Genomic DNA, 20,684 nt, shown 5'->3' with positions numbered 1-20,684 from the left:
CTGCTTTTAATTTTATTATTGCTGTATTTGATTTTGAGCTTGATAGGTGCATGTCTGTTATCTTTACATTTCCATTAATGTACAAGTTGTAATTAATCATGATTAATTGCAGGTTATTTAGTTCATTTAAGGATCTACTTGATGTCTACCTTTCAGTATTCTCAGTGATTTAAGGTTGTCTATGAGTCACGTAATCTGAAAAGGCTATGTACTTTTCCGTCAAAAACTTTTTCAACGCATCTAAATAAAGAAAACGCTATCTGCATATTTCTTTCACAAATTTGAACGATTTTCGACTCCTTTTGAATGTTTAGTTGCTATACATATAAAAATGCAGTAATGTTATACCGAATCTGGATTTGACTCATAATGGGAAAATGTAAACAGATTTATTCCTTCTCCAAGCCTTAAAATAAATAGCATGGAAACTTGCACAAACAAAAGCCCGTGGAGGTATAATTTGTTTTACAAAACACTTCGGTACAATTTCAATTTTCCCGGAATACTCATAAGAAAAGTAATAATCATACATTGAACTCCTTATACTGTATTTATTAGTTGTTAGAAGATAAACTGGCTGCCTAAAATCAATAACAAACATAGCAATTAATGGGGATCAGTAAAAGATCCATTTATTTAATTATCTTAACGCTGTGTATTACTGATGTCCAAAAGCTATAAAAGGGAAGAAAAAAAATATATCAATTAACCTTAATTAGATACAGCTGATCACAGAAACAACTCCGTCAGCTGTCAAAAGATTAATTAGTCTTTCTATAGACATGCTTGTATCTCTTACAATCCTAACATATTTAAATGTACTTATGGATTCCATTATCTGAAAGGTTCTTATCTTTTCGTAAAGAAAGACAGGGGCGTGTAGAAAACAAGCTTCATGGATTGAAGAAAACAGGGGTTCCCACATGTTTATAAACATTGTGAAAAGGAAAATTGTTTGTAAGCTTCAGTAAATATGTACTGGTTCCAGCAGACAAAGCATTGTCTTTGTTTCAAAGGTTCATAAATACATTTGCATTTTAAAGGAACTTATATTTAATTCTACAAGTGGTAATCCAAGTTATACTCATAGTTCCCTTTCTAAGGGGGAAAGTCTTAAAAATTATACGTCAGTTTTAAATGTCTTTGATATTCCCAGCAACCAAATTGAATTTGAATTACCATACTTACAATGATTTTCAAAAAAAAAAAAAAAAATACATAGATACATAGTTGGTACAAGTCACTGCTCTGCCAAGCCTTTTTCTTCACTACTCACAAAAATATAAACAGTAGTGAAGGAGAAACTTCAAATGTACTCGACAACAAAATATTCGATAAGGGATAATCAAATCTTTCAAAAAACTTTTAGAAAATTTGAAATCACAACATTTTACCAAAAACACTAGCATCAGAACGACTTTTCAACATTTTAAAACCATTCACCACGGTTAGCCAAAGACCAGTTTTGTTTACATCATTAACAACTGCTTCTTCAATTAAAAATGAAACTCGAAAATTGCGTACGTTGTTACTGGTCACATGTAAACCTACTTTTTAAAAATGCATTGTGGATCTACACACAGGTACTCCAAGGTTATTATGAATAGGATACCAAAAAGACAAGGTCTTCCAGTTATTTGTTAGACTTCCAATTTAATTGTACATTTATATATATATATATATATATATATATATATATATATATATATATATATATATATATATATATATATATATATATATATATATATATATATATATATATATAGGATCTCCCATGATTTGTAGTTGGATATGATTTTTATCCAACGAGTTGTGTGTTTTTTTTATCCCCGAGCCTTGGCGAGGGGAAGAAAACACACAACGAGTTGGATAAAAATCATATCCAACTACAAATCATGGGAGATTCTTTTTATCCCATGTTTAATACTTCACAACCAATGTTTTACACTGTTTTATATAGGACTCCACTTTATTTTACTTCATCGCGCTAACGCAAGAACCATTGTGACGTCACAACTGTGGATTATGAAAAATTTATTCAATGAGTCATATCCACGGGATAAAGGGGTAAACATGGGATAAATATATATATATATATATATATATATATATATATATATATATATATATATATATATATATATATATATATATATATATATATATATATATATATATATATATATATATATATATATATATATATATATATATATATATATATATAAACTTCTCTGGACTGACATTTACAAAATATAATTTCAATTTTATGTTTTTGATGCGAATTTTATTCCATCTGTTTTGTAGATATACAGTCCAAACGGGAAAAAAATCAAATGAGCTTTAAACACATGATTTTTCAACCCTTGAGACCTGCATCTTCGCTTTGATTGAAAACGTTTGCCCTCGTGATTACCATAATTAGTTTGTATGGTAGATATCTACAAATTAATACGATGATTTTAAGGGATGTACGGATCAACCACTTACTCCGTGCCGCTCGAATCACACAGACAACGCATCGAAGTATAATGACATTAGTTTCATTTGGATAAACACTTAAGTGTTAATATATTATTTAAAATAAAAACAGGTATTTTATGTCGTATGAGCATCGAACACAAAGGAATACCGCACACCCAAACAAATGACTAAATAATCTATCGAACACATCTATGCAGTAGTCTACAGGGAAATCAGACGGCTTACATAATTTCAATTTCTTATTTTATTCCCCTTTTTTACATTACATTAACCAGATTTAAAGACATTATGAATAAATATCACTATTGGGGATTCCTCTACATGAATTTCAGAAATACGGAAAGTTTGGACTGATTTTGAACTGAGTAACACTTGCCATTTCTCGTTTGAAAAGGACTTTTCTTGTTCATATTCATATTCAGAGCTATAAAATCCTTATGTACATTTTTTATTAGACAGAACAAAAAATGTGACATATGAACATTTAAGTTGAAGCAATGCTCGTTTGACGTTATATTGTAAAGATAAACAAGCATTCTGAGAGTATTGCATTAGCAATACTAGTCCCCTACCGGCAAGTGTAATCTGGTTCCCGTTAGAATTGAAAATGCCATAATTCCGTCAAAAATTAATGAAGCGGGACGAAATGCAAACTTGATCTATAACTAATCAAGGTAAAGCCACATACCAAAAATCAGCTCAATATCTACAAGCGTTTAGAAGAAAATTGCGGAAAACCCGTAAAAATTGAAAAGGCCGTAATTCCGTCAAAAATCAATGAAGCGGAACGAAATGCAAACTTGATCTGTAACTCATCAAGATACACTCACATACCAAAAATCAGCTCAATATCTGAAAGCGTTTAGGAAAAAAGTGCGGAAAACCAAGTGGAACAGACTGACAGACAGACAGACAGACAGACAGACGGACGGACAGACAGACGGACGGACAGACTCAGAGGAAACCTATAGTCCCCTCCGGTTTCACCGGTAGGGGACTAATAATGCTACTACATTCGATTTGATCGATTCAATTTTTACCCCAAATTAACTATTTTTCCCCCAATTGACTTAGAACTTTTCATTTTTTTCCAAAAAAATTATATTAATGAATATCATTTAAGTCAGATTAATAAATAATTATTTCATTATCCTTGTTTCTTTGTTTTATATATAGCTGAATATAAATTACCTGAACCTTAATTTCCCATTGCAGGGTCGGTTTGTACCTCAAACTTTAAGGTAGAACACAATTGATAAGCGAAATTTTTCCTCAAGTTCATTTTTTTTAAACTTCTAGGATACAAAATGAAATATGAAGATAACGAACAGTATTCAGTCTCGAAAGTCCAATGAAACGATACGAATTTGGAGCAGAGCAAACAGGGACCTCAAAATTTAGAGGTGGGATCAGGTGCCATGGAGGAATGAGTATCCCATGCCGACCGGTCACACCCGCCGTGTGCTCCTTTTCATGATCTCTTTAATTTATATGTAATTTGAAAGAAATTCAACCGCACATTTTTGCCCGCATAATTTGAAAAATGGCCTATCAGACCCCTGTAAGAAGATTGTGAAATCAAACATTGCACTTTAGAATATGCAGTTTTTTAAAATTACCGATCGATCTATTGCAAATTTGTGTGAAGCTTTTTTAATAAATACAACCTTTCTGATACCGGTATATTTGAGTAAAATATGATGAAAAAATACAACAAACGTGGCACAGGAATGGAGAATTCACAGGTAACTATGCTACATTTTACGTGCTTTAAAGAGAAAATGTATAATCAACAGAATGTGTTAAAATGAGGAACATTGAACCGCCAGATGCAAATATTTTGGCGCTTTTAAAATGTAATGCAAAATATGAAAAGAATCAGTAGATGACGTAACATTGTTTGACCTTTAATCTTTAAATATGTCCTTGTCCTTTATTGTGTACAAAGAAGGGAGACTCCTTATAAATACGTATGTATATCCAAATATCAGGTTTCTACTGTAAATGGATCAAAAGTTACTTTGCATTTAATTACAGTCTGTCATATCGCATGTAGATAGCATAAACACATTCTAAAATGTAGGCTCTAGAATGACCAATATATAAGATTCTCTAATTTTTTTTTAAATATTGCGAAATAACCTGTCACATGTTAATAATTTCCTTAAAGAGATAATTGATTATTGACATTTTAGTGATATTATTCTTTTAATTTTTTCTAGTGCACTTTAAAAGAAATGAGTTAAAACAGATTTCATGGTGTTTTGTACTACCTTAATAAACATTTCAGAAGTCAAGAGTGCAGTGCTGAAAAAAAAATACCATGACAATGTTTTTTCCCCTTAACTATGTTTTAAGCAAGTTGCAATGTTTATATTTGCAAAAATTTCCTTAAGATATTTACCCGAGAATGGATCTTCCTTAAATAAGTCTTTAACTTTTAAACAATTATTTATTCTGTTTTCTAATTTCAATTTTTTTATCATCGTCTTTGTTTGTAAGGTTCATTATTATAGCTGTATTTTAGAGTAACTTGGTTTTAATTCTACTTCTGGAAATCTAACTTATACTCACAGTTCGCTTTTAAAGAATGAAATTGTTCAAAATCACATTTCAGTCTAATACTTTAAACATTCCAGTCAATAAAGGTGGGTTCGATCTACTCTACCTATACCTGATTCCTAAATTTCATGAAAATCCTAACAAATAGATACATTACCATGTCGATCAAATGCTTTATCAAGCCTCTTTCTTTCTTTACTCCTTACAAAAATTTTAACTGCTGTGAAGGAGAAACTTCAGTTGTACTGTGATACAGCATATTCCAAAACTTTTGTAAATTAGATTTGGATTCTCTAAAACTCCAAAGAACGTTTAAAAAATTTAGAATCAGCTAATTTTTCGAAAGTCGGTAACATTAAAACCTACGACTTTTCTAAACTATATACAACCATTCAGCACGATAAATTAAACAATGGGCTTTTTGTTATCAAAGACAACGGCTCCTTTAATATCTTGTGATTGGTCATCAGCAAAATTACTTTGTTAAATCACTCTGATCCTACGCACAATTGCCCTGAAGTTGATATTAAAAGGATGCTAGAGTTTCTCATTTACATTAATGCAGTCTTTTGAGACCAGGTGTAAAGCAGAATTTATTCAAAAATTTATACATGAGAAGAGGATACACTTGCAGTGGCCCTCAGCTCGACAATTAGATACATCGAGGACGTGTTATCAAATGATATTAGTTACTTCCAATCACACGACTCGATATTTCCCAGCGAACTCGAAATAAAAGACGCCTCAGGGTCTGTCACATCTTTTTTTCGGAATCGGATATGTTACTGACGATGGAAAACAAGGGCAACTAACAACAAAACTTGTGACCAACGAGATGATTTAAGCTTTTCCACCGTCAACTTTCCTTATTTAGATAGTAATATCCCGCTATCATCCGGAATGAAAATATCTTTCATTTTATTCGATACTGAAAAGCATTGTCTGAGACAGGCTACTGTCAGATAACTTGATGTTACAGGGATTTCAAAAAAAAAAAAACTCGTTTAAAGTCGGCATTCGTAAATTCGATGGCTGTTATAACGACATTATTAGCTAATGAAACCTATCATTGGGTCGTATTTTGGCTGACAAGTATTATACCAATTTTTAGGCTCTTTTTTATACTAATTGTGACTATATTTCTGATATATACAGTGTAGATATATATATCTACCTGATCAATACATAAACTTCATAAAAATCCTTACAAACAAAGATACATAGCAGATCCCAGTAAATGTTCAACCAAGCCTCTTTCTTTACTCCTCACTAAAATATTTACTGTAATGAAGGAAAAAACTTCAGGAGTACTGTACAACAGTATATTTGAGAAGTGGTGTAAATCAGATGTGGATACTTAAAAAACTCCAAAAAACTTTTGGAAAATGAAATCACAAAATTTTACTAAAATCAATAGCATCAAAATGTACGACTTTTCAACACTTTATACAACCATTCCTCTCGATAAATTGAAGTCCAGGCTTTTTGACATCATAGACAGCTGCTTTTTCAATAAATATGGAACTCGTAAATATACTTACCTTGTCATCGGTCATTTAAAATTATTTTGTAAAAAAGCACTCTGATTGTACACACAAGTACTCTGAAGTTGATATTAAAAAGATGTTTGAGTTTCTGATTGACAATATCTATGCAGTTTTTGGAGATCGGGTCTTCCAACAATCTGTTGGAATTCCCATGGGTACCAATTGTTCCAACTTATTAGCAGACCTATTTTTGTATTCATATGAATATTCAAAAACTTCTACATGAGAATAAGAAAACACTTGCTGTGGCCTTCAACTCGACATTTCGATATATTGACGACGTATTATCAATTAACAATAGTTACTTTCATTCATATGTCAACTCGATATATCCAAGTGAGCTTAAAATAAAACAAAAATACCACAGATTCTGACACATCTGTTTCATGTTTAGATATTTTACTAGAAAAAGACTTTAATGGGAACCTAACAACAAAGCTTGATGATAAACGTGATGACCTCAACTTTTCAATCGTCAACTTCCCTTACTTATGTAGCAATATACACTTATCACCTGCACATGGGGTTTATGTCTCTCAGTTGATTCGATACGCAAGAGCATGCTCTACGTATGAACAATTTCTTAAACGAGGCAAGCTATTGACAAACAAGTTGATGAAACAAGGATATCAACAGTCTCGTTTGAAGTAATCTTTTTGCAAGTTTTACGGTCGATACAATGACCTTGTCAGCACATACAACCTATCATTGAGTCAAATGCTGACTGACGTTTTTCATACTAATTGTTAATCCATTATTTATACACTGAACTGTCTACAGATTTTTCCGTTTTTTTTCCGATCATGACAAGGAGCACACGGCGGGTGTGATCGGTCGGCAGGAGATGCTCACTCCTCCATGGCACCTGATCCCACCTCTAAATTTTGAGGTCCGTGTTTGCTCTGCTCCATATTTATATCGTTTCATTGGACTTTCGAGATTGATTACTCTTCGTTATCTTCATATCTCATGGGACTCACGACGGGTGTTATCTGTCAACAGGGAATGCTTACTCCCCTTTGGTACTTGATCCCACCTCTGGAGTTTCTAGGGGTCCACGTGTTATTCCCTGTTCACATATTTGTATTGTTTATAGATTTTTTGAGATCGATCACTGTTCGTTATCTTCACCTTTTTCAATGGAAATTTATTGCTACTTATGGGGATCTTTATTAAAACAGATTACATTGTATGTGCGCTAAGACAACTCTCCCATAGTAATTCATTCTTTTTCATAATATCTATTAAATTCTGCTGATCGCTATATTTTTACTGTTATTGTTAGATTCTTTTTATCCTTCGGGTTTTTAAGCATTATAGGAGTCTATCTAGGTATTGATTTTATTCTGTATGATTTTTATATGTGCAGAATCCACACAAAAATCAGCATACTATTTAACAGAGATAATTTCCTGATCAGTTTATCATGCTGTAATCTTAAGCGGAACTGTGTTTGCAGTCTACATAGGTAATAAAAAGGCAATTCTCAGAAACTAATTTTTAAATTCCTGAAATAAAACATCAAACTTCCTTTTTCATTAATATTTACCATTTTACATGGAAATTACATAATCATTTTATACTTATAAAAGTAAATGCATTTACGAGTAAATTTCCAAGAATTAAAAAAAAGTTTTGGTCGATTTTATTTAAAATTCTTGGTCATTTTCAAATGTAGAAACAGATAACAAATTAGATTTTCAAGGTTTGTTCCTATCCCTTATCATCTTCCATCTGAAAAAAAGAAAATGGCATATTCTCAATGTAACGAAACTTTAAATATTTTTAAAGTTCCTTGTGATCCAGAATTACATATGAAATTCCCAAACATTTTGTTCTGAAAAAGACAAACACAACATTTCTTCAATCATTTCGAGACTGTACCCTTTAAGAGGTAGTTATCTACTCCAAACCTCTAGATAAATGGGGAAAGTTATTTTATACGGATGGGCATTGATTTTACGTTTTCCTTAAGCTAAAACTTTACTCCTCGTAGAAATATAAACAACTATGAATGAAAAATTATAAAAGTGCTGTCCTAGAACATGTTTGAGAAGTAACGCTAATTAAATTTGAATGCTTAAAAATTTCAAAGCACTTTTAGCAAATTTGAAATCACAAAACTTTTTTTCCAAAATCACCCAAATAAAACGCTTTCTTTGGTTATAAGTACGTGAATTAATGTTGCAGCTGTTGCAGAAAATAGGCATAACCCACGTAAACGGGTTATGCATGCTTTTTTCTGCAATAGCTGCAACGTTAATTCCCGTAGTAACAAACAAAGAAAGACATTTTATTGTTTATATTCATATCAGTGCAAATAATCATATAACGTAGGATTTAGTAGATGAAATAGTGTATTGCTCAACTAGGATATATGGATAAGTAGTACCGGTAAAAATTTTCATACGCCAAAGGGCTGAAGAATTAATGTGCATTGCTAAAGAATATGAGGAAATTTGGAGAAATTATCTGTCGCGTAGGAACTTTTCGATAAAATTGTGGACATGTTAACAGGTACAATGTAGATAGGTTGACAGATCGACGGAAAGACAGGTTGACAGGTCGAAAGGATGACAAGTCGACGGGTTAACAGAATGTTTGGTTGACAGGTCGACGGGTTGACAGGTCGACAGGTAGACGAGTCGACAGGTTGACATGTCAACAGGTTGAGAGGTTGACAGGTCGAAGGGTTGACAGGTCGAAAAGTTGACAGATTGTTTGCTTGACAGGTCTACATGTAATCAGAAAGACAGGTCGACGGGTTGACAGGTTGACAGATTGTTTGCTTGACAGGTCTACATGTATTCAGGAAGACAGGTCGACGGGTTGACAAATTGTTTGTTTGACTGGTCTACATGTATTCAGGAAGACAGGTCGACAGGTAGACGAGTCGACGGGTTGACAGGTCGACAAGTTGACAGGTCGAAAGGTTAAGGAGTCGACGGGTTGACAGGTCGACGGATTATTATCTCCAGTGGGTTCCTGCACTAACCCCCATCACTCGGGTGGGTTTGAGGACTTACCCTAATCTCTCTTAATCTCTCAGGTGGGTTCGAGGACTAACCCTAATCTTTCCGATGGGTTTGAGGACTAACCCTAATCTTTCGGGAGGGCTCGAGAAAAAGTATCCCAATTGGGTGTCAACTGTCGACCTGTCGACCTTTGTTGTGATAAAAAAGATACTTTTTTGTTCTATAAAGGGAACTATTTCTTTCCTTATTTTGAATTTGAAAGATGTTAATCGGTTTTACGGATCTGCTTTTCAGTATACCCTAGTTGATAGATATGTGCGTCATTGTAGGTTTCATTGTTGGAACGGCCACTGCTCCAGAAATCTGTAGAGGTGATATGCTCAGTGGTGTTTACTGACTGATAAATGGCAATGGTTTTCTTAAGAAATAAAGGAGATAATATTCAGTGAATGTAAATATTGCTTTAATACGGAAGCCCATTTAGGACCTATCAAAAAATATTTTCGAATTCGATATAACTAATTGTAGAATTTCTTATAACGAATTTAATTCGTTATAACAATTTCCTTGAATTCGTTATAACGAATTTAATCTGTTTTAACAAATTTGTTGAATTCGTTATAACGAATTCAAAAAATTGTTACAACGAATTAAATTCGTTAAATCAAATTCAACAATCAGGACCTATAGAAAAATATGTATGAATTCGATATAACGATTTGTGGAATTCATTTTAACGAATTTAAATCGTTAAAACAAATTAGAGAATTCGTTTTAACGAATTTAATTCGTAATAACAAGTTTCAGAATTCGCTATAACGAATTCAATAAATTTGTTATAACAGATTAAATACTTTAATGACTCACGGAGATTAATATATCTTGTGATTATACCCAGAAATTATTATGATATTGAAAAGCATTGTTTCCATATACAAGTATTTTATAATAGATAAGAGACTTCAATTACCATCGAAAAGATCACTTATTTATATATATAAGTAATATACCAGTATATAAGTAATATACCAGTATATAAGTAATATACCAGTATATAAGTAATATACCAGTATATACCAGTATATAAGTTATATACCAGTATATAAGTAATATACCAGCATATACTAGTATATAAGTAATATACTACTATATACCAGTATATAAGTAATATACCAGTATATAAGCAATATACCAGTATATACCAGTGTACCACTTATAATTCGTAAAACTCTAAAATCTACTCTTTTATAAATATACTGGGATAACTTCATGCACTAACTAGATGTGTCTTAAGGCCACGAATACCCCCGTAGGCAGCCAAAATCATCGGACCAGGACCAAATTCGAACTTGACCTGTATTTTCTGGTAAAATACCTACATATATGCAATTTCAACCTTATACATACATCCCTACAAAAGTTAGAGACCGGAAACTGAAAAATTCTTATTTTTTTCAAAGTTCAAGAGGGATAACTCTGTCAAAAATCATCGGACCACGACCAAATTCAAACTTTCTGGTAAAATACCTGCATATGCAATCCCAACCATTTATATACATCCCTACAATTGTCAAAAGTAAGAGAGCTGAAACTGAAAATTTCTTATTCTTTTACTAAGTTCAAGAGGGACAACTCTGTCAAAAATCATCAGATCATTACTAAATTCGAATGTAAACATTAAACGATTTTTTATACAACCGTCAGTACTGTCCATATCAAAGATCTTTTTGTGGTTCATTATGTTTTAACTGTTCACATGTTGATTTGTTCAGTTGTTAAACTCTTATTGTACTAATATACCCCATGTGGGGGCTTTAGTGAAAATAAAAGTTTCAAAGTTTCAAAGTTTCGAACTTGACCTGCGTATTCCTATGACGTATCCATATGTCTAATTTGAGTTGAACGTGTGCAACTGTTGCCAAGATAATGAACGGAAAGTCAATGATGACGGAATGACAGAATGACGGTAAAGGGTAATACTATATGCCCCCGGCCACTTTATGGCGGGGGCATGATAAAATACATGTATTTGTAAAACTCTAATCTTGACTAGATGACTTATTTATAAAGTTTTTTTATCTATAAGTGAACGTGTAACAACTTATCCGGAGATTCTTATTTTCTACTGGTTCTACAGTTTTTAGTGTAAAAGGCATACCCAGTTAGCATCCAACAAATGGCACTCGTCAACTTTTGAGAAAAGTTTGGTTAGAACTAGGGATGTCAATTTAGTCAATAATGCATATTCGAATATTCAATGAATGTATTCGAATATATTCGAATATTCGATAAAATAAATAAAATATGTTTTATTTTAAATATGCATCATGGAAGGCTAAGCGTAGGTATACTTATTTTGGAAGTAAAATTGTATGAAGACTTTTGTAGGTGTACAATAAGAAATTTCATTTGATATTTGTCAATGTCTGAAATAAATAATTGATTTAAATGTAGAAAAGTATAATTTTAACAAATGAAACATGTGTATTTATCGTAGCTTCATCTGAGGAACCAGTCGTCATACTAAAGGCAACGGTATACTGTTCAGATTTCAATACGTGTAATGAATTACAATTATCTGCCTTATAAGAGATATGATTATAATCTTTGATACAATGTAAACAAATATTTCCATAGACAATTTTCCTAGGTAATTAACTAATTTCCCGATAATGAATATAAAATTCAGGATTATGTACAACCAGAGATAATCAAGTAATTTACACATTTATTCTGAAATTAAGCCCTTTACAATATTAATTACAGACTAACTCTATCGGACATCCATTCAATTATCAATTAATTTATACTCTTCACGCCTTTTAGACTTTCTAAGATTTCATTTTGTTTTTCTCGATTCTAGATCCGATCATATCTAGCTAACAAAAACTATGAAAGTACGTTTTGTATTATACATAAAGCATTATTGTACAATTCTTTAACACCTTACTCAAAACAAAATACATATAATTTAGTAGATCTATAAGATAAGAAAGTAGTGAAAGAAATCAGGCGATCGAAATTGATCGCTAGTAAATTAAACAGGGATAATCCAAGCACTGTTCTAATCAAAATTTATCAATCACAGTACTTCTTTTTATGAAATCTGAAAAAAACGAATATTCGAATCTTAAATTCATATTCGAATATCAACTCATCGAATGAATATTCGTTGCCATCCCTAGTTAGAACCTCTAACTTCAAAATTATTCATTACAATTAATTCTTATAATATACTTGAATTAAATAATTTAAATTATACAATATTGATTTAAAAACTTCACAAAATCGTAAAGAAACAAAATTTATTGAGGGGGGGGGGGGTATCTCTTGGGTGGAAGGACATTTTCGCGTGGAAGAAAGATCTTCAAATCTATGTATAGGTCTAAATTTGAACCCCTTCACCGGGTATATGGTGACGTCTCTACACATGTGTGAGTGAAAAATTTGGGACGTAAAACACATCCACGTACAATAAATCAATCAATTTACACTATATATATATATATATATATATATATATATATATATATATATATATATATATATATATATATATATATATATATATATATATATATATATATATATATATATATATATATTAGGGATGTCAACGAATACAGAATATTATTGCTTATCGATTAACCGCAAGACGTTCCGACCGATTAGTCGGTTAATCATATCAAAATGCAAATGTACACGTTTTTTGACATTTTTGTCAAGTACCTAGTCATATTCACAAGAAGACTAAATAACGTTAGAAGCTGAAAAACATTCTGTTTATCATGATGAGGAAACTACATATATTTCATTTCAATTTCATTAGACAAGAAAAAACTTTAAAAAAAAAACATAAAACATGCATGCCTGTAAAATCAGATATTGGTAATTTTCCAGAGCAGATGGCACATTTGTTCATTCTGCACTGTTACCATAATTAAAACTGTCTGAACTTTCACTGAATGTACAATATTTGTCTAATAATATAATTTAATAGATAACGGCAAAAGATAGACATACCAATTCACAGTGCTCAATTTATTTAATATAATTAAAGAATTACAGGACAGTCGGGGTAACGGCATGGTGTTTTTAAAAACAGTAATTAACACTTCACAAACTGACCAGTTACCCCTGATCTCAATCCAGAGAGCCATAATTACCTCCATATAAGCTTAAATAGATATGTGAAAAAAGCTTAATTATCAACATTTATGCAGACGTTTCTTTTTTTTTTTTCAGAAATGCATTTTAAGACAGTCAATTTTCCAATTATTTTAATTTTTTTCAGACTAACCGATTACAGATTTTCTAACAGATTACCATTGTTCCGACCGAGTAATAGATTAACCGGTTACAAATTGTCATCCCTAATATATATATATATATTTTCATTCCTACCTTGATATTTCATATGTCAATAAACTCGAAATAAAAGAACGACAGAGTCTGACTATATTTATTACATTCTCAACAGTGAAATAAGGTGATTTATTCTGTGAATAAAAGTGATATTTCGTCACAGTGTGAAAGGATACCAAAGTAATATTCTGTCACAGTGTGAAAGGATATCAAAGTAAGTAAAAAATAATTTCTGACCTGCCATAAGATGGAGACAGTATAACTAAGCCGTCTTGATAGTTATAGTCTTGCCAGTTTCTTCCCAAATATGTTGCTAAAATCCATATTACAACGTTTTCAATCTAACAGTTGCTAAGCTATGACGTCTCAACCGCTCAACTACGACGTCACAGTCTATGACATTGTAAAAGACTGAGGCAAAGGGAAATCAAAGAAAATTTAATAAACAGAAAGTTCAATGCTTTGTAGTTGGATATGAAATTTATTTCACTCGTGAGACAGGATTTTTTTTAAATGTTATTTTTTATATCTATAAAGATATCTCAGTTCTGAGGGCGAGACAGCCTTAGGTCCCGCACGCAATCTCACCTAGTACAATACGCCTGTATCAGGGCTGATACACTACTAGTTATATGATACATTAACCCTATAGAGTCGAATAGTGTGCAAAGACTTACCCTTCATATCTCTATAGGTGCGAGACTAACCCTATTCAGTTAAATATAGTGTGAGGGTAAGGCTCTAATATTTGACATGAGTGTTCATTATGACAGGACCTTTCCATTGGTACAGAAATTTTTGATCATGTGACTTCAGCTGTGACGTTTGACCTACATTTGAAAAACTTTAACATTGGCCATAACTATTGCACTGTAGTCTACGTCCCACTCCAGAATTGTGTTACCATCGGGGGGCATAGTGTTTCACAAACACATCTTGTTGGACCTAGGTTGCAAATGATGCAAATAAAAGATTTCAAAAACAAGTGCAAACTTTCTATGCTGTTCAGAATTCTTCCTTTTTGCTGTTACTTTATAAATCTATACAACTTTTTATCCACTTATAGGACATCATGTGAAACTTTGAATGAAAAATTAAAAACTGTAACAAAGCGTTTTCAAATAACTTAATAAATATATAAACAAGGCCTTAGTTGTTATTTTCATGATTTTTGAAGAATTTTTTTTGTATCATCTATCTTGAAGGTCCGTGGCCATAGCTTTTTCTTCTGAATGTAATTTTGGTGATATTTTATGGTGAAAAATTCTAGGAGTGGAGATTATTTCACGTAGTTTTTGGTGTTATGGTTAAGCAATGATAAAAAATTAACTAACGTCACTTAGATCTATCGACTTCATAGCGCTTTCTACCCGATATTTTGCTTACAAACACTATCAAATATGCATGATTTTATTTCTCTGTGACAATAATTCAGGTTATTAATGTAGCTTTATGTATCTTGAAACCTGGCACGCCTTAGTTGTATGTATGGAGATTAAAAATGCCAATTTAATCATTATTATCGAAAACAAGATGACAAATAAAGTGACAGACATCTTTGCCACTTTTCAATTATTTTTTATAAGGGCCCTCAATACACTCCATGCATACTGAGGAGTTCTAATTCTTGGCAGCTATTAATAGTGACTCCCTATAGATTAAAAATTTTTAAAAAGAGAAGGGGAAAAAAAGAAAACTATGCATTTTACAATTTCCCCACAATTAAGTTAGCGAAAGTGATTTCTGTTAAATAATATACATGTATACCTTTTATGAACATTTTTCCTTCGTTTAAATAGCTAGTACCATTTGTTGAGAATTACAGTCATGCAAATAAATAAACTCAATATTTACATTTTTGACGATATAATTTTTTCAATGTCTAAAATATATTTTTCATAAATGTATAGTGGGGATCCTTAATTATTTTATTAATTTTTGCATTTAAATCTAATGTATTCCAGAAAATAATACTTTATAATTCTAGCATGAAAACGGGTCTCAAAGTTCGGAAATTCATCTTCCACCCTATAATTTTGCCACGCCCGATAAAATAATTTCCGCCATTTTGAAATTGTTCTGTAGTTCAGATTTCCAGTATCTCTGTTCGCGTTAAACAATTCGAGCACGCCTGCATGCTCTGGTAAAAATAGAGCATAAGTCATCCCCGCTCCATGCATTCCTACGAGAAAGTCAGTTTGGGATATAAACGAAAATTGAGTTCTGATAGGGAAACTTTCAAGTCTCACCCCTCTTACCCTATGTGCTGGGAGTGACTTCTTTATCTCTGATAGCAACTTTCTTTCGTTGTAGAATTTCCGCTCAGTCACCTTAACGGAGCCATCTTCATTCCTGCCATCTTGCCTCAATATAATCAAAATATTGATACTAGAACAATTTAATTTCTTGTTGTTGCAAATCCTAAATTTATTGGCAACGAACTGTGTAAATTCTGAAATGAATGGCAGACGTGGCAACTGGAAGTGGCTAAGATATCCGTCATATCCAGAGTTTACCATTATCAATGTACCAAAGTGGAGTGTGGCGGTCGCCTTCTTTATATGTACGACTTCCTGAAATAGTGTCTCCCAAAGTTCCTGCAGAATTGTTTTCTCCTGATGGGTGTCCACAAATATAACAACAGTTATATTATGAGTGACATGTAGGAGAATTTTTGCAACAACAATATTATAAATCAGAGTCATCGTGTGGTATAGATTATTCACATCGTGTCTTGAGGCGAGGAAGCCAATTCTCTGAGAAGAAAGGGTTTTATTGTAGATCGTTTCATTACTTGGCTGAATAGTCTTCATCCAAGAAAGGATGGAACCTTTTAAATGTAGTCCTCTTAAGTCTACCTGATTCTTACAATGATTGGAATTATATAACAGGGCAAGTGTAAAATCGCCTTTCTTGGAATTAGAGTTTCTAGAATTCTGTAGTGTAACATTGTTTATGACTGCAAACATGTTGTCAAAAAATAAAATTTCCTTTTCACATGCATGAAAATATTTGGATGGTACAGATAATGTTTCCGTTGCCATCCATTGGCATTGTTCGGAACTTCCGGATTGCATCCTGTTACGGTTCAACATCATGTTTTCATTACCAATTCCGGAATGAACAAGGTATATGAAAGACAAAATGTAAACAAATTCCAGTAAAATCAACAAAACGAACAATGATCTTCTTTTAAGATGCATACCTTTTTCAGTTCTAACTACCATCCATTCAAAAATTAATCCAAAATTTGCTTTAGTGTCGTATTTTTCCAGTAATCATAAATGCGTAAATGTTTACATAAAAATATTCTGTACACAAAGCACATGCGATATACCTGGTTTCTTTTAAATTTTAATGCTGCAGTTTAGGCTTTATAAACTTATCCTCGCTTCATTAAAGTTTGATAATATCACAATGGTTTATAAAAAAAAGCTGCAAACGGCCCTTGAAATACGATAAGCATTATTATTTAATGAATCACATCTCAATGTGCCATATTAATCGATCAAATTCTTAGATTTCCATTGTTGTTCTTCATATAAAAATATAAAGTACAGAGGATATCATGTAAAATATAAACAAGACAAATCCTCCATGTATCATCAAACCGGCATTTAATGCAGTGTTGTCTCAGCTGTATAAGATCAATATATGTTTGAAATGATAATTATACATAAAATAAATTACAGGAAAAGCAAATATGCTGAATGGTTATTCGAGCTCCACTTTAGGTTGAATTTCTTACTTCATGCCAGAATATTTCATAACAAAGCATTGTATCTGTGAAAATGCATTCTTTATTTCCTTTTTGAAATGAAGAGGCTTATAATTAGAACCACAAATTCATTTTGCACTTCAATTTTTAAAATCAAAACTAGAACATCTGTCGCGTAACCGTGAGTACAATACAATGAAATTTTGCGAACATGTGGGATATGTGTTTATGAAAATTTATTTTATATTTAGGGGAGGGGGATCCAAGAAAATTTGGATGTTGTTATTTAAACCTGATTATTATTTTTTTCCAAACAGTGGGTAAGTCTTACAACATTAACAAAGTAAGATATACATGTATATTAGAACATATTACATGTATCAATGACGAGTTGTCGGTCGTGGTAGCCTTGTTTACCAGACTGGAGTTTTCGATCATAAAGTTAAAATTGTTACATTTTCATCAAATGTCTAGATATACCTTTTTTTCTTATGACTTTATATATTCAATTATCTCCGAAGAATATGTGTAGAAATTCTAATCTTTTTAAGTTTGAACATGCAATTTTATTGATAGGTACAGTCATGAAAATTCGATAGTTTTTTTTTTCTTTTTTGGTCTTTAGTTTTTTTTTCCTTATTGCTAGCGCTCTCAAATTAACAACTACGTGAGCCTTTTTTACTGGAATACGCATGCTCGACTTCACAGTAGAGCATTCTGGGAAAAGTAATGCCGATAGATAAACTGTACCATGTCAATTTCGTTTTGTCATCCGAAAATACATAAGATCTGACATTTTGTATTTTATTGTCTAACCTGTACATAAATGTGCAATAAGTAGCAATAACTTAGGTCTTACACATTTAATACCAAGATTGTAAGTAAGTAAGTAAGTAAGTAACTTTTATTTAAAGTCGGCATTTTTTACAAAGCTTAACAATGAACATGAGCTCTGTAGAGCTCTATCACAGCTAAAAATATCACAGAGAAAACATTTACAACATAAATTAACATGCAAAAAACACATGTACATATATATACACACACATGGCAGATAAAACAAATTTAAGAATTAGAAAAAAAATTGAAGAGCAAAATGATTGCATTAAGAGCAAAAATAAAAAGTAAGCATCATCATAATAGCAAACTGGATAAAGTACTACATTAAACACATAGAATCAGATTAAAAAGCACTAATTGTATTAATAATAGAAGAATAAAATTGATAGCTTAGAAACTTAAAAATTCAAGCAGATACAACTTAACCAAAATAAAAAACAAAAATAATTGAAGTTCCTCACCAACACACATCCTGTTTAGTGATTGGGTCAGTCCCTACCTACATAGACAGGATATGTATTGTTGTGAGATTAGGAAAAAGCAGACATCAAAAGCAAAAAATAAAAGAAACTAGGATCCTGGAGAGCTTACACTTTTGCCATCATAGGATGTTACTCCAAAAGTTTCATTCCCCAGGGTCCTTATTATTGGAAATTTAAGTAAATAACAAAGTTTAATATATAGATATAAAAGAAACTTAGAAAAATTAAATAGAATAAAATGAGGTGGTATCAGTAAAACAAATGAAAGACTTCAAAAGTAAATGAAAAACAGCAAAAATAGAAGACTATGACTCTAAAATAAATGAATAAATAAATATTGTCTCATCAGATATGCTGCCCCCACGCTGTGGTTTCTGCAGGAACTACACTTGCATTTTTCTCCTCTCCATGTGTCAATGAATGTTCTAATCTGGTTGAGGGTGGAAATTTCCCTAGCATGGTTTTGTAAAGAGTTCCACAACGTAGCAGCCGCATAGCTGAAAGACTGTTTTCCATACCTAGTAGTTCTTGGCCTAGGTAATTCCAGAGTCTTTTGGTACCTAAAATTGTTTGTGGAATTTCTCTGTTGAACTAAATCTTGCAGGAACAATGGGCTTTGTTTATTTACAATTTTTAAACACTTCGAGGGCCATGGCTCTCATACGCCTGATTTTCAGTGAGGGGAGGTTTGATTTTAGTAGTAGCTGGTCATAACTGCTTGTATAGTCTTTATATATAAATCTTAGTGCTCGCTTTTGATTTTTTTTTATTTTTTTACAATTCTGTTCACTACTAAAACGCCACACCAGAGGGCAATAACTTAAGTTGGACATTATAAAGGAATGATAGATGGTAAGTTTACCCAGTTTACAGAGATGTTTCCCGACACGTTTTAACACATTTAATTGTCGAGCTGCGTTCTCACAAATATTTGATATATGAGAATTGAAGTTTAAGTTAAAATCAAAAGTAACACCAAGCAGTTTCACTTCTTCCTCACAGGCAAAAGTTGTACCATTTAAGTTTAAAGTAATGTTTTTATCATGCGTCTTTTTCCCCAGAGCTATTGCTTGAAATTTTTCTGGGTTTGCCTGCATTTTATTAACCGAAAACCAGTCGATGAGAGTACCACTTTCCTTTTCAAGTGTAGTAATAACATTTTTTTAAGATAGGATGTGATTTGGATAAGGTGTTGTCATCTGCATAGTTGTACAAGTCTGAATTTTCGATTCGGGGAGGAGGATCCAAGAAAATTTGGATGTTGTTATTTAAACCTGATTATTATTTTTTTCCAAACAGTGGGTAAGTCTTACAACATTAACAAAATAAGATATATATTAGAACATATTACATGTATCAATGACGAGTTGTCGGTCGTGGTAGCCTTGTTTACCAGACTGGAGTTTTCGATCATAAAGTTAAAATTGTTACATTTTCATCAAATGTCTAGGTAGACCTTTTTTCTTATGACTTTATATATTCAATTATCTCTAAACAATATGTGTAGAAATTCTAATCTTTTTAAGTTTGAACATGCAATTTTATTGATAGGTACAGTCATGAAAATTCGATAGTTTTTTTTTCTTTTTTGGTCTTTAGTTTTTTTTTCCTTATTGCTAGCGCTCTCAAATTAACAACTACGTGAGCCTTTTTTACTGGAATACGCATGCTCGACTTCACAGTAAAGCATTCTGGGAAAAGTAATGCC

General features: G+C 32.0%; 1 protein-coding gene across 1 annotated transcript; it reads right to left on the bottom strand.

Annotated features, from left to right (window-relative positions):
- Positions 1-15,867: 15,867 nt before the first annotated feature.
- Positions 15,868-17,034, bottom strand: LOC133193553 (EGF domain-specific O-linked N-acetylglucosamine transferase-like). The gene has a single exon (XM_061329515.1). The coding sequence runs from the start codon at positions 17,032-17,034 to the stop codon at positions 15,868-15,870; it is 1,167 nt and encodes a 388-aa protein (XP_061185499.1).
- Between the last annotated feature and the right edge of the window lie 3,650 nt (positions 17,035-20,684).

Source organism: Saccostrea echinata, unplaced genomic scaffold (genome assembly GCF_033153115.1).
Source record: "Saccostrea echinata isolate AGI-Se365-2 ecotype Australia unplaced genomic scaffold, CSIRO_AGI_Sech_v1 ptg000028l, whole genome shotgun sequence".
NCBI classification, from domain to species: domain Eukaryota; kingdom Metazoa; phylum Mollusca; class Bivalvia; order Ostreida; family Ostreidae; genus Saccostrea; species Saccostrea echinata.
The sequence above is the reverse complement of the archived record's forward strand: the minus strand, read 5'-3'. Positions and strand labels throughout refer to the sequence as shown.

Coding starts and splice junctions, on each gene's coding strand:
- LOC133193553 (XM_061329515.1), bottom strand. CDS start 17,034: ATGATGTTGAACCGTAACAGGATGCAATCCGGAAGTTCCGAACAATGC.